The 13,173-nt window shown below is 38.7% G+C and overlaps 1 protein-coding gene and 1 non-coding gene across 2 annotated transcripts; both read right to left on the reverse strand.

Annotated features, from left to right (window-relative positions):
* Positions 1–1,323: 1,323 nt before the first annotated feature.
* LOC133052779 (P antigen family member 3-like) lies at positions 1,324–7,567 on the reverse strand. The gene is made up of 6 exons (XM_061137628.1): positions 7,479–7,567; positions 5,841–5,920; positions 5,225–5,363; positions 4,694–4,819; positions 1,971–2,041; positions 1,324–1,329 (listed from the first exon to the last, which is right to left on the reverse strand). The coding sequence occupies exons 2-6, from the start codon at positions 5,910–5,912 to the stop codon at positions 1,324–1,326; spliced, it is 414 nt and encodes a 137-aa protein (XP_060993611.1). The 5' UTR covers positions 5,913–5,920; positions 7,479–7,567.
* Positions 6,545–6,651, reverse strand: LOC133053221 (U6 spliceosomal RNA). Its single transcript, XR_009692155.1, has one exon. It is a non-coding gene; the product is annotated as a U6 spliceosomal RNA (small nuclear RNA).
* Positions 7,568–13,173: the final 5,606 nt, after the last annotated feature.

Raw genomic sequence — 13,173 nt, forward strand, 5'->3', positions numbered from 1 at the left:
ACAAAGTTCCCCTTGTTCCTTTCCCTTTTCTTCTAGCTGGGATCTAATCTTGTCAGGCAGCTCCATGATCTAGGGTCTTTTTCACATAACTTTTGGTAAGAAGGGATACTCTAACTTAAGTCTCATAGTAGATTTGAACCTCCCATTTTCAGTCCTTTTGGACCCGGGGTTTCATACCTCTGTAAGGGCACAACAGCTGCTATTAATAATCCCCTGTCATTCCTGAAGCGGAGTGCATTCTGAATAGGTCCTTTGTTGCAGTAAAATATATTTTTGGTGCGTGAGGATGCAGATGGGGCCTCAGAGATCTAAGCGTTTTGTTATTATGTAATAATAAGGATATAAGGGAGGAATCAGACAGCTGGAGGACTTCCCTGTAGCTCAAACGGTAAAGAATCTGCAGGAGACCAGGCTTCAATCCCTGGGCTGGGAAGATCCTCTGGAGAAGGGAATGGCAATCCACTCCAGTATTCTTGCCTGGAGAATTCCATGGACAGAGAAGCCTGGTGGGCCACAGCTCATGGGTCACAGAGTCAGACACGACTGTGTGATTAACACACACACACACACACACACACACACAGTTGGAGGGCTTCTGAGATCTGGTGACTATCAAGCCAATAGGGGACGTCATGGAGAAGAAAAGATATTTGTGGCTGCTCTCTCCCTGCACCCAAAAAAACTTGGAAGGCAAGTCAGAAATGTGTGAAAGATATGTTGTGGCATTTGCCATGGAATTTGACAGCAGTTTTGTCCTGTCTCCCTACAACCTTAAACAATGGCTTTGGCATTCTATTTCTCTATAGGACAATACAAATATATTAAGTTTTAAAAAATGTTTCTCTGTCAATGATTTCATCAGGGACACCGTATGAGATTTGGGTGGCACATTTTGTAAACCCATTTATTCAAGAGAAGATCAAAGGCTTTTACGAATTTTTTTATGTGTGGGTATATATATGTATGTATATGTATTAACATGTAGATTACACCTAAAGAATATGTTAGGACCAAATTTTGTTACCCCTAGAAGTGCAAGGGTGGTTTACATGTATAAGGTTACCAATGCAATTCGCCACAGTAATAGAAAAATGGAAGGAAAACAATTCTATGATCATCACAATTGATGCATAATAAGTGTTTGATGAAAATTAATCTATATTCAAAACAGCAAACTAGGAATAGAATGGAACTTACTCTGATAAAGTATATCTACAAAAAAAGCAACACAAACAGGTTGAAATGGAGAAGATTTTTCATTTCTTATCGGGAAAAATGCCAATTATCACCTGCTTTAGTCAAGACTATTCTGGTTAGGTTTGTTCAATGCTGCAAAATGAGGAAAGGTTTAAGGTTTAAGCCAGCAGAAACTGTTGATATTCAAATATAATAGTCTATTTTGCAAAGCAAAAGTAATCTAGATCTAAATTTGTGGAATTAATATGCATATTTAGAGGACTTGTTAGACAGAAAATCTATATACAAACATTCTATCTCTACATACATCCTCAACTAGACAATAAAAATCACAAGCCATGAATTTTCAATAACATTAAACAGCCAGGGATAAACTTAACAAAAAATGTGCCAGGAGAAAACGAAACTTTATTGACACAACTTTAACAGTCAAATATACAACATAAGAACAGCATAGATCATTTCAGTTTATCTTCTTTCAAGCAGATGGTTGCCCTTCACCTATAATACAAACATTAAAGAAGTTACTTAGCAGAACTTTATTTCGATGATAGGAGAGGTATACACAGTTCGCTGCAGTTGTAGTTTTATAAAATAGACTAAAACAAGAACACTAAGGGTGACCCTTTGGCTTACCTTCAGTTAATCTTCTCTAGAGAGTTTATAGACTTTTCAAGCATATTACCAGTATTTTTAAAAACACACTACTCTTCCTAGTTATACAAGAAAACAAGGACACTGAGTTCAGAACAAATGAAATCAATTGAACCTACCAGAAGGTCCTTTTCAGTAGAAGGCAAACCTGTGTACACATTCAGTAAAATATCTAACAACAAAAAACACCCTAAGAAAAACAAAATACACAAAAAATGAAACAAAAAGTCCCAAAAAAGTATCATTCAAATGTGTTGGTTTGAAATAATAGTCCGAATATAGGATAGCTAAACAGTTGTTATCTCTCTTACTGCTTAAGTGAAGTAAATAAAGAGGCCAGTATTACATTTGTTTCTTCTCTACTGTGGAAAAGTATAGAAATTTTCATTTGTTCTAATTTATCCCTGATATGGTTGTTTGAAGTCGGTTAAACATTTGTCCCCCTTTTTACTTGTGGCCCTCATGTAATTCGGAATGTTTCTTTTCACCCTGGAAAGCATTCCAGTTGGTATAATAAATTATATGCTGACACTAATTTTAAGTCATTCCTATCACTGGCGACATGGTGACATCAAAATGTGAAGCAGAAATAGGACTGTTTCTCACAGCCACACCACAAAAAAGAAAAGAAAAAAAGGAGAGAAGAAAAGAAAAGGGAGAGCAACAGGGAGTATGAGTCAGAGAGAAAAGCAAGTAAGAGAGAAAGAAAATCTGGAAAAGCAGATTTTTTGTTTGTTTCTAAATGAAAATTGCTTTTGAGAGACAACTCTGACCAATTTCAAAAGTTCATCCACAGTATTTGTGATGTTTATTTAGTTACTGTGGGGTTTTTCTACCCCATTAGCCATTTCATCAATATTCTGAAAATATCTGAGTTCCAGATTATACTCAGTTTTAATTCTGTAAGATACTGTTATTGTCTGGGTTCATATTTCTTATTATGTATACTTGGGCTCTGTCCATTTTTTTCACAGTTATGTAAACTGAGAGGAATGGACACGCAATTTGGGGTTGGCAGATACAAACTATTATATTCAGAATGGATAAACAACAAGGTCCTACTATACAGCACAGGGAACTATGTCCAATCTCCTGTGATAAATCACAATGGAAAAGAATATTAAAAAATGTGTGTGTGTGTATATATATATATATATACACACACATATATATATATGTTAAAAATTATGTAAACTAGCACATTGTCTTTATTTATTAATAGTTGAGTTTATTTTCCTCTTCCTAACAATTCATACCTGTCTTTTATTCAGTATCTTTTCTTTCTCCCTTAGGTTTATTCTGTTGCTCTTTTTCTTACCTTTTATGTTGGGTGTAGGGTTTTATATTTATGGACTTTGTAATTTATGTATTTTTCTTTTTAAAGAGCACACATATTTAGGGCTAAGTTTTTCTATGAGAACATTCTAATCAGGCTGTGTAGTTACTTGAAAGTAGTCTGAAAGTTGTATTTTCGTCTAAATGTTCTAATGGAATGAAACAAAAATGTAAAGTGAACATATTTAGAAGGCTAATACACAGTAAATTCTTCCCTAACTATGAAATTCTTCCTTTAAAATCAGAGCCATGCTAATTAATTGTCAGCCATTTGGAAAACACGTATGTGAAACATACTAAGTTGATTACGCGGGAAGAACTAGAGTTACAATCTTTGCCCTTCAAAACTTTTTAAACTCATGTATCAAAGAGGAAAAATAACATACTTGATATTGTTAGAGACGATTATATCATGAGGCTCAGATTTTTATTAGTTCTTTAAGAATGAGAGTGGGATATATGGCAAAAACCATCATAGTACTGTAAAGAAATGATTCTGCAATTAAGATAAGCAACCCCCCACCCAAAAAAAGACCAAACGTGGGGGCAGGTAGTCTGCTTAGCATATGTATCTTACTCACACCTGCCTTGAATATCACTGACTACATGCACTCTCTCAACTTATCAGCCACAGAAACAGGAAACTAGACTATCGTTTGCCATTTCATTGTTCAGTCATTTCATGCTTCACTGGGGAAAGGATTGAAAATCCAACTTTGTTTTTAAGAGCTAGAGAATTCAGAATTTGAGAGAATTTAACAAACACGAAGCAGAATGTTAGCTCATTTTCTTTTTAAAAAAATTAATTTACTTATTTTAATTGGAGGCTAGTTACTTTACAATATTGTGGTGGTTTTTGCCATACATTGACCTAAACCAGCCATGGGTGTACATGTGTCCCCCATCAGAAAATGAAATCTCAATTCCCCTGTTATAATTAGATTCAGGATAATATTTTATGATAAATCCATCGTGAAAAAGTATTCTTGTATGCATTCCATCAAAGAGAATAAAAGAATGCAAAAATTAGCATTGAAAAATGAGCATTTTAGTGTATCTGTTCTGAATTCACAATTTATATGAGTAAAGTTGAGTTTAGAAGTTAAGGGATTTCACAGAATCACACACATATGTTAAAGCTGGTACTAGAACCTACTTGAACGCCTGAGCATATTTATATAAATTGATATTTATGACAAATGCATTCCATATTTGTTACAAGCAGAAATTATAACAGAACCTGAAAATTATTAGCTGTTGCTTAAAGTACTTATACAATGAAAAAAACAGTTTCCTACTTTGAACTTGATATCGCTTTGATCCTGTCTGTTTCTTTATTTGAAAGTCTGTAAGTCAGGCACTCAGGCATCTGGGGTCTGAACTATCTTTCAAAGAATATGTGAACTCTGTTATTAAAATAATAGTAGTGTTCCCTCTATATTATTAAAGATATAATATTCTGGAAAAACAGAAACCACATAAATTACTTTCTGAATGGATGACATACCTGCTTCTGGCATTTCAACAGGCTCTCTATTTGATGCAATCTCCTCCTTGACATCAGGACCATCTCCACCCTGACCCCCAGTCTTTGCCACAGCCAATTCCCGGAGACCAGTTTCCAGGACAGAATCTTTAAAAACAACGCATGAATTCAGCTGTAAAGCATACAATATAAACAAGGGAATGATGATATTAATTCCCTCAGTGTTATGAATTAAAAGCCTTAGGATAGTATGGTAAAGATGTAACGACTAAGAACCTCAGGAGCATTATTCCAGGAATGTTTTGCTGGAGAAAAGGGAAAGCAGAAGTTTCTGAATGCTATTGCCATTTTCCTTTTCCAGGGTTGTCCTCAGACAACTTAGTTGCCCCCTCTCTCTTTGTCTTGAAAACAAGGGAAAATTTGAGCGACCACACTAACTGGCAAACTATACTCTCCTCAGGATTTTAGGAATTGTCTGAAGTCCTTTTCTAAAGTTTCCTTTCCTCCTCTGACTGATTATGTCTTAAGGCATGATGCACAGATATACTTTACCTTCAGAGGCATCCTTCTCCTTCTCTTCATCAGGATTCACTGGATCCTTTCCAGTTACTTCCTCCTTTTCAGGTGTGATATCCTGAATCTCAGCTGGTGGTTCCTCTTCTTGAGGTTGCTCAACACTGGGCTGCGGGTCCTAGGAGAGTATGCATGCAAATAAAAACATTTTGTTGTTAATACATCTAATAGCATAAATATAGATAATACACAGATATATCTGATCATAAGTAAACCTAACAATATTTTTCCAACACAATTCTGTGTACTTCCTTTTAATAAAGTTACTCTTCCCACAGAGAAGAGTTAGCTCCCATAAGAGTTACCCAGAAAGACTTTGGAAGTTATTTCAGTCTATGCTGGGATGGAAGTTTGCAATCTGTTGTTAATAAGCAGGAGGAGGGAGTCACTGGGCACATTTCCAGGGAATTTAACAGTATACTCATCCAGGCAACGCCAGACTGTAATATATATCTGGATCAGTGTTCCTTCCTAAGACAAACTGTCACCCTTTATCAGCATGGAAGACCTGTATCACTGCCTCTGTACTACTTAACATTATTTTCTCAAAAATAAACTTGTGCGAATAGAAAACATCAAATGGTAAGGTACTCACAACCACAGGTTCATCAAGCCAGGAGGAATCTTGATCTACAGGTCCCAGTGTTGATGCCAGTTGCCCACTCATATTTCTCCCTGAAAGTAGAATATTGTGATTTAGAAAATGTATTTAAGAGCACAGTTATATTTGATCACTTTTATGACCATATGTTGACTTATTATTCTTTTTATTTTTTTTCCAATTATTATTATTAGTTGGAGGCTAATAACTTCACAACATTGCAGTGGGTTTTGTCATACATTGACATGAATCAGCCATGGAGTTACATGTATTCCACATCCTGATCCCCCCTCCCACCTCCCTCTCCACCCGATTCCTCTGGGTCTTCCCAGTGCACCAGGCCTGAGCACTTGTCTCATGCATCCCACCTGGGCTGGTGATCTGTTTCACCGTAGATAATATACATGCTGTTCTCTTGAAACATCCCACCCTCGCCTTCTCCCACAGAGTCCAAAAGTCTGTTCTGTACATCTGTGTCTCTTTTTCTGTTTTGCATATAGGGTTATCATTACCATCTTTCTAAATTCCATATATATGTGTTAGTATGCTGTAATGTTCTTTATCTTTCTGGCTTACTTCACTCTGTATAATGGGCTCCAGTTTCATCCATCTCATTAAAACGGAATCAAATGAATTATTTTTAACTGCTGAGTAATATTCCATGGTTTATATGTACCACAGCTTCCTTATCCATTCGTAAAAATATGGAATGCTTCACGAATTTGGGTGTCATCCATGCGCAGGGGCCATGCTAATCTTCTCTGTATTGTTCCAATTTTAGTATATGTGCTGCTGAAGCGAGAACTTTTATTCTTTTTAAATGTGAAAATACTTTCAAAAGAAAACTCTGGTTAAGTATGAGTGTACATGCATTCCAAGTAAACCAAATACAGTTGCTTGCAAAGCCATTTGTGTCTCTGCTAAGCTGGCAGAGAAATCACCTTAAGGTACACAGGAAGGCTGAATTTTTGTGAGGAAGTGTGATTTCACAACAGAATTCTCCATCATGAAGATATTTAGTGAAATACTGCTAGGAATTTAAAACTTCAGGGCTATCGCTCTTCTCACACTCCTATTCACCAGACCTATTTTCCCCAACTCCCTTGGAATTCAGTTGGAACACGAAGAAAGGCTCAGTCTTACAGCCTGACTATGGGGAGTTTCTCAGTGTCCGTGGCTGAGGTGAGTCTGCATGCAGAGCAGCCGGTCCACTTCTCTCTTGGCACCTTACCACAAAGCCCGCGATACAGTCACAACCCCAGCGCGGTCCAGTTTCTAGGTCTCTCCTTAATCGCCCACCCCGCCCCCTGCCCAGGTCCCACTGCCGGCTCCAGATTCTGTGCCCTCTCATCAGTTCCAGGGCCCCAGTGAACCAGATATCTCAAAGAGCACCCCCAAGTCTCCCCCCACCATCATCCGACCCCCTGCCCTCCTCTGCCCACCGCCCTTGCTCTCCCAACACCAGGGCAAGAACTATGGCGTCGCGACACTTGTGAGGAGAAAGATGACGACCTCGAGGGCCTTCTTCCTCAAAGGCCCCAGATCGCACTGCCCGACCCGCCCGAAACTCGCTGGCTCCCCCTCACACGTGCACACACTTAAACTCCAGACAGGACAGATCTGTGGACCTACCTGGTGAGTCTCAAGTGGTCAGAAAGAACCGGGATCGAATAAACACACCCGTCTCAGGCCCAACGCTCCTCACAGCACGCTCAGGAAGGCGTACGTGCACCGAGGCGCATGCGCAGGAAGGGGTACACTGCGCATGCTCCCTGAGTTGGGCGTGAGCTGTGCTGCTTGAGGTTTTCCCGCCACTGAGCTAGTCCTGGAACCGCAGGGTCTCTGCAGGATGAGCAAGGAGGCTTGAATACTATATTTTTTTCCTTCCAGTGCAGTCTTTCTTATGCATCCACAAACTGTGGTGATAGGAAGCCCCAGGTTACCCTTAGGGGAGCATGTGTCTCAGAAAGACACTCATGACAGAACTAGACATTACGGTTTTTAATACCTATTTTTATACAGGCTTTGATGAACCATTTCCTTCTCTGCTTCTGGGTTTTCCAGCATGCTTGCAATGGCTTTACTCACTTCCATGGAACAAATACATAAATAGATACCCCTGTTTCCTTTTTTTGCTTGGAGCACTGTGCATTTAAATCTCTGAACTGGTAACAGATTTCTCTGAATATACCTCTGGTTCCTATACAATATTGTTCTTTTAGCATCGGGCTTTACTTTCACCACCAGACACATCCACAGCTGGGTGTTGTTTCCACTTTGGCTTAGCCTTTTCATTCCTTCTGTAGCTATTTCTTCACTCTTCTCCAGTAGTGCGTTCTTCTTATTCTAGTACAGCAGAAATTTTCGTACTTACTAGGAGGTTTAATTTCACCCGGTTTTACCCAAGAGAAAGGAAAACATGCTCACACAAGGACCTTTACTCAAATAATCCACACATGTATTCCTAACAGCCAAACATAGAAACAACTCAGTTATTCAACAACTGGTATACAGGTGAAAGAAAAACAAAAGAGTATACAAAAAAAAAGAGTATACAAAGTGTACAAAGGACTACTGTACCGTAATAAAAAAAGAAAAAACTAACTACTAATGCATGTAAGAGCAAGGATGCATCTTAACTGTGCAAATGAGAGAACCAGATACAGAAGGCTACAGGTTATATGATTTAATGTCGATGGATTTCTGGAAACAGCACAACTGTTGGCACAGAAATGTATCTGTGGTTGCCAGGGTATAGGAGTGGAGGAAGGAGTCTGATGGCAAATAGCCCAAGGGAGCATTTTTGAACGATGAGACATTTTCTACATTTTTATTGCGGTACCATTTACACCACGGTATACATTTGTCAAAAATCTACAAACGGTAATACGTTAAAGTGTTGGCTTTTATTGTATATAAATTATACCTCAATACTTTCTTTAAAGGAAAAGGAAATTTTAAGTATCTCAGTATTGGTTATTGTATCCATCTAGACCATGAGCTCAAAAAACATAAAAATCGTATGTTGGAATTCTTCCCAGACCTGGCCAACTTCCAGGATTCCCCATGACACCTTTGTACTCTTATGACAGGACACAGAAACTTGGTCTAAACCATGTTTACAATTCCCTCTCCTTCACCTCAAGTCCAGATTCTTGCTGAGTTCTGTCCATTTTACTTCGTAAATGTCTAATGCGTCTACTTTTCCCCATGTCCACCACATCTGCTCTAGTCCAAGGCCTCCCTCCATTTAATTGTCAACCCCCTTCTAACGGGTCTCTCATATTCACTCAGGGTGTCTGTCTCCCTCTTCCCACCCTCTCCCTCCCTCTTACAGTTGCAGAACTATCACTTTCAAGATAAAGGCTACTCTCCTATACAAGGACTTGAAGGCATGGTCTAGTCTCTGCCCACTTTGCTACCAACATCGAAAGGAGAGCTTCCTTTTCTTGTCTCTCTTATCAGGCTTCCTTCACACCATCCAATTCCTAAGCTTCTCCATTTAGATTGTCCCCAATTTCTGAAGCCCCCTGGTTAGTAAACTCCTTCAAGCTAGGCTTCACTTTCAGATACACAACTTAGGTTTCAAGAAGGCAAAACAACCAAAGATCAAATTGCCAACATCCGTCAGATCATGGGGAAAGCAAGGGAATTCCAGAAAAACGTCTAATTCTGTGTCACTGACTATGCTAAGATCTCTGACTGCGTGGATCACAACAAAGTACAGAAAATTCTTAAACAGAGAGCAGTACCAGACTACTCGACCCGCCTCCTGAGAAACCTGTATGCAGGTCAAGAAGCAACTCTTAGAACCAGAGTTGGAACAAATGACTGCTTCATAATTGGGGAAGGAGTACGACAAGGGTGTATATTGTCATGCTGCTTATTTAACTTATACGCAGAGTACATCATGCGAAATGCTGCACTGGATGACTCACAAGCTGGAATCAAGATTGCTGGGAGAAATATCAGCAAGCTCACATACACAGAATGATACCACTCTAATGGCAGAAAGTGAAGAGCGACTAAAGAACCTTTTGATAATGGTGAAAGAGGAGAGTGAAAAAACTGGCTTAAAACTCAAATATTAAAAATCTAAGATCATGGCATCTGGTCCTATCACTTCCTGGCAAATAGAACGGGGGTAAGTGGAAGCAGTCCATCCTAAAGGAGATCAGTCCTGGGTGTTCATTGGAAGGGCTGATGTTGAAGCTGAAACTCCAATACTTTGCCACCAGATGCAAAGAGCTGACTCATTTGAAAAGACCCTGATGCTGGGAGAGATTGAAGGCAGGAGGAGAAGGGGACGACAGAGTATGAGATGGTTGGATGGCATCACCGACTCAATGGACATGAGTTTGGGTGAAGTCTGGGAGCTGGTGATGGACAGGGAGGCCTGGCGTGCTGCGGTTCATGGGGTCGCAAAGAGTCGGACACGGCTGAGGGACTGAACTGAACTGAAGTGGAAGCAGTGACAGATGTCATTTGCTTGGGCTCCAAAATCACTGCAAGTGGTGATTGCAGCCACGAAATCAAAAGACCTCCCATTTTCAGTCCTTTTGGACCTGGGTTTTCATACCTCTGTAAGGGCACAACAGCTGCTATTTATAATCCCCTGTTATTCCTTAAGCAGAGTGCATTCTGAATAGGTCCTATGTTGCAGAAATATATATTTTTGGTGTGTGAGGATGGAGATGGGGCCTCAGAGATCTAAGCGTTTTGTTATTACATAGTAATAAGGATATAAGGGAGGAATCAGACAGCTGGAGGACTTCCCTGTAGCTCACACGGTAAAGAATCTGCAGGAGACCAGGGTTCGATCCCTGGGCTGGGAAGATCCTCTGGAGAAGGGAATGGCAATCCACTCCAGTGTTCTTGCCTGGAGAATTCCATGGACAGAGAAGCCTGGCGGGCCACAATTCATGGGGTCACAGAGTCAGACACGACTGTGTGATTCACACACACACACACACACACACACACACACACACACACACACACAGTTGGAGGGCTTCTGAGATCTGGTCACTATCAAGCCAATAGGGGACGTCATGGAGAAGAAAAGATATTTGTGGCTGCTCTCTCCCTGCACCCAAAAAAACTTGGAAGGCAAGTCAGAAATGTGTGAAAGATATGTTGTGGCATTTGCCATGGAATTTGACAGCAGTTTTGTCCTATCTCCCTACAACCGTTAACAGTGGCTTTGGCATTCCATTTCTCTATAGGACCATACAAATATATTAAGTTTTAAAAAATTGTTTCTCTGTCAATGATTTCATCAGGGACACCGTATGAGATTTGGGTGGCACATTTTGTAAACCCATTTATTCAAGAGAAGACGAAAGCCTTTTATGAATTTTTTATGTGTGGGTATATATATGCATGTATATGTATTAACATGTAGATTACACCTAAAGAATATGTTAGGACCAAATTTTGTTACCCCTAGAAGTGCAAGGGTGGTTTACATGTATAAGGTTACCACTGCAATTCACCACATTAATAGAAAAATGGAGGGGAAACAATTCTATGATCATCACAATTGATGCATTATAAGTGTTTGATGAAAATTAATCTATATTCAAAACAGCAAACTAGGAATAGAATGGAACTTACTCTGATAAAGTATATCTACAAAAAAAGCAACACAAACAGGTTGAAATGGAGAAGATTTTTCATTTCCTATCGGAAAAAATGCCAGTTATCACCTGCTTTAGTCAAGACTATTCTGGCTAGGCTTGTTCAATGCTGCAAAATGAGGAAAGGTTTAAGGTTTAAGCCAGTAGACACTGTTGATATTCAAATATAATAGTCTATTTTGCAAAGCAAAAATAATCTAGATCTAAATTTGTGGAATTAATATGCATATTTAGAGGAATTGTTGGACAGAAAATCTATATACAAACATTCTGTCTCTACATACATCCTCAACTAGACAATAAAAATCACAAGCCATGAGTTTCCAATAACATTAAACAGCCAGGGATAACTTTAACAAAAAATGTGCCAGGAGAAAACGAAACTTTATTGACAGAACTTTAACAGTCAAATATACAACGTAAGAACAGCATAGATCATTTCAGTTTATCTTCTTTCAAGGAAATGGTTGCCCTTCACCTACAATATAAACATTAAAGAAGTTACTTTAGCAGAACTTTATTTCGATGACAAGAGAAGTATAGAAAGTTCACTGCAGTTGTAGTTTTATAAAATGGACTAAAACAAGAACACTAAGGGCGACCCTTTGGCTTACCTTCAGTTAATCCTCTCTAGAGATTTTATAGACTTTTCAAGCATATTACCAGTATTTTTAAAAACACACTACTCTTCCTAGTTATACAAGACAATGAGGACACTGAGTTCAGAACAAATGAAATCAATTGAACCTATCAGAAGGTCGTTTTCAGTAGAAGGCAAACCTGTGTACACATTCAGTAAAATATCTAACAACAAAAAACACCCTAAGAAAAACAAAATACACAAAAAATGAAACAAAAAGTCCCAAAAAAGTATCATTCAAATGTGTTGGTTTGAAATAATAGTCCGAATATAGGATAGCTAAACAGTTGTTATCTCTCTTACTGCTTAAGTGAAGTCAATAAAGAGGCCAGTATTGCATTTGTTTCTTCTCTACTGTGGAAAAGTGTAGAAATTTTCATTTGTTCTAATTTATCCCTGATATGGTTGTTTGAAGTCGGTTAAACATTTGTCCCCCTTTTTACTTGTGGCCCTCATGTAATTCGGAATGTTTCTTTTCACCCTGGAAAGCATTCCAGTTGGTATAATAAATTATATGCTGACACTAATTTTAAGTCATTCCTATCACTGGCGACATGGTGACATCAAAATGTGAAGCAGAAATAGGACTGTTTCTCACAGCCACACCAAAAAAGGAAAAGGAAAAAAGGAGAGAAGAGAAGAAAAGGGAGAGCAAGAGGGAGTATGAGTCAGAGAGAAAAGCAAGTAAGAGAGAAAGAAAATCTGGAAAAGCAGATTTTTTTGTTCGTTTCTGAATGATAATTGCTTTTGAGAGACAACTCTGACCAATTTCAAGTTCATCCACGGCATTTGTGATGTTTAGTTATTTAGTTACTGTGGGGTATGTTAAATAATATTTGTTTTCCCACCCTATTAGCCATTTCATCAATATTCTGAAAATATCTGAGTTCCAGATTATACTCAGTTTTAATTCTGTAAGATACTAACTGTTATTGTCTGGGTTCATATTTCTTATTATGTATACTTGGGCTCTGTCCTTTTTCTTCACAGTTATGTAGACTGAGAGGAATGGACTTGCAATTTGGGGTTGGCAGATACAAACAATTTT

Source organism: Dama dama, chromosome X (genome assembly GCF_033118175.1).
Source record: "Dama dama isolate Ldn47 chromosome X, ASM3311817v1, whole genome shotgun sequence".
NCBI classification, from domain to species: domain Eukaryota; kingdom Metazoa; phylum Chordata; class Mammalia; order Artiodactyla; family Cervidae; genus Dama; species Dama dama.

Excerpts from the sequence above, each read along its gene's own strand:
- LOC133052779 (XM_061137628.1), bottom strand. The coding sequence starts at position 5,912 with ATGAGTGGGCAACTGGCATCAACACTGGGACCTGTAGATCAAGATTCC. Across the intron at positions 5,364-5,840 it reads GGCTTGATGAACCTGTGGTT|GACCCGCAGCCCAGTGTTGA; the intron begins GTGAGTACCTTA and ends ATACTCTCCTAG. Across the intron at positions 2,042-4,693 it reads TGTTGAAATGCCAGAAGCAG|GGTGTTTTTTGTTGTTAGAT; the intron begins GTATGTCATCCA and ends TGTTTTTCTTAG.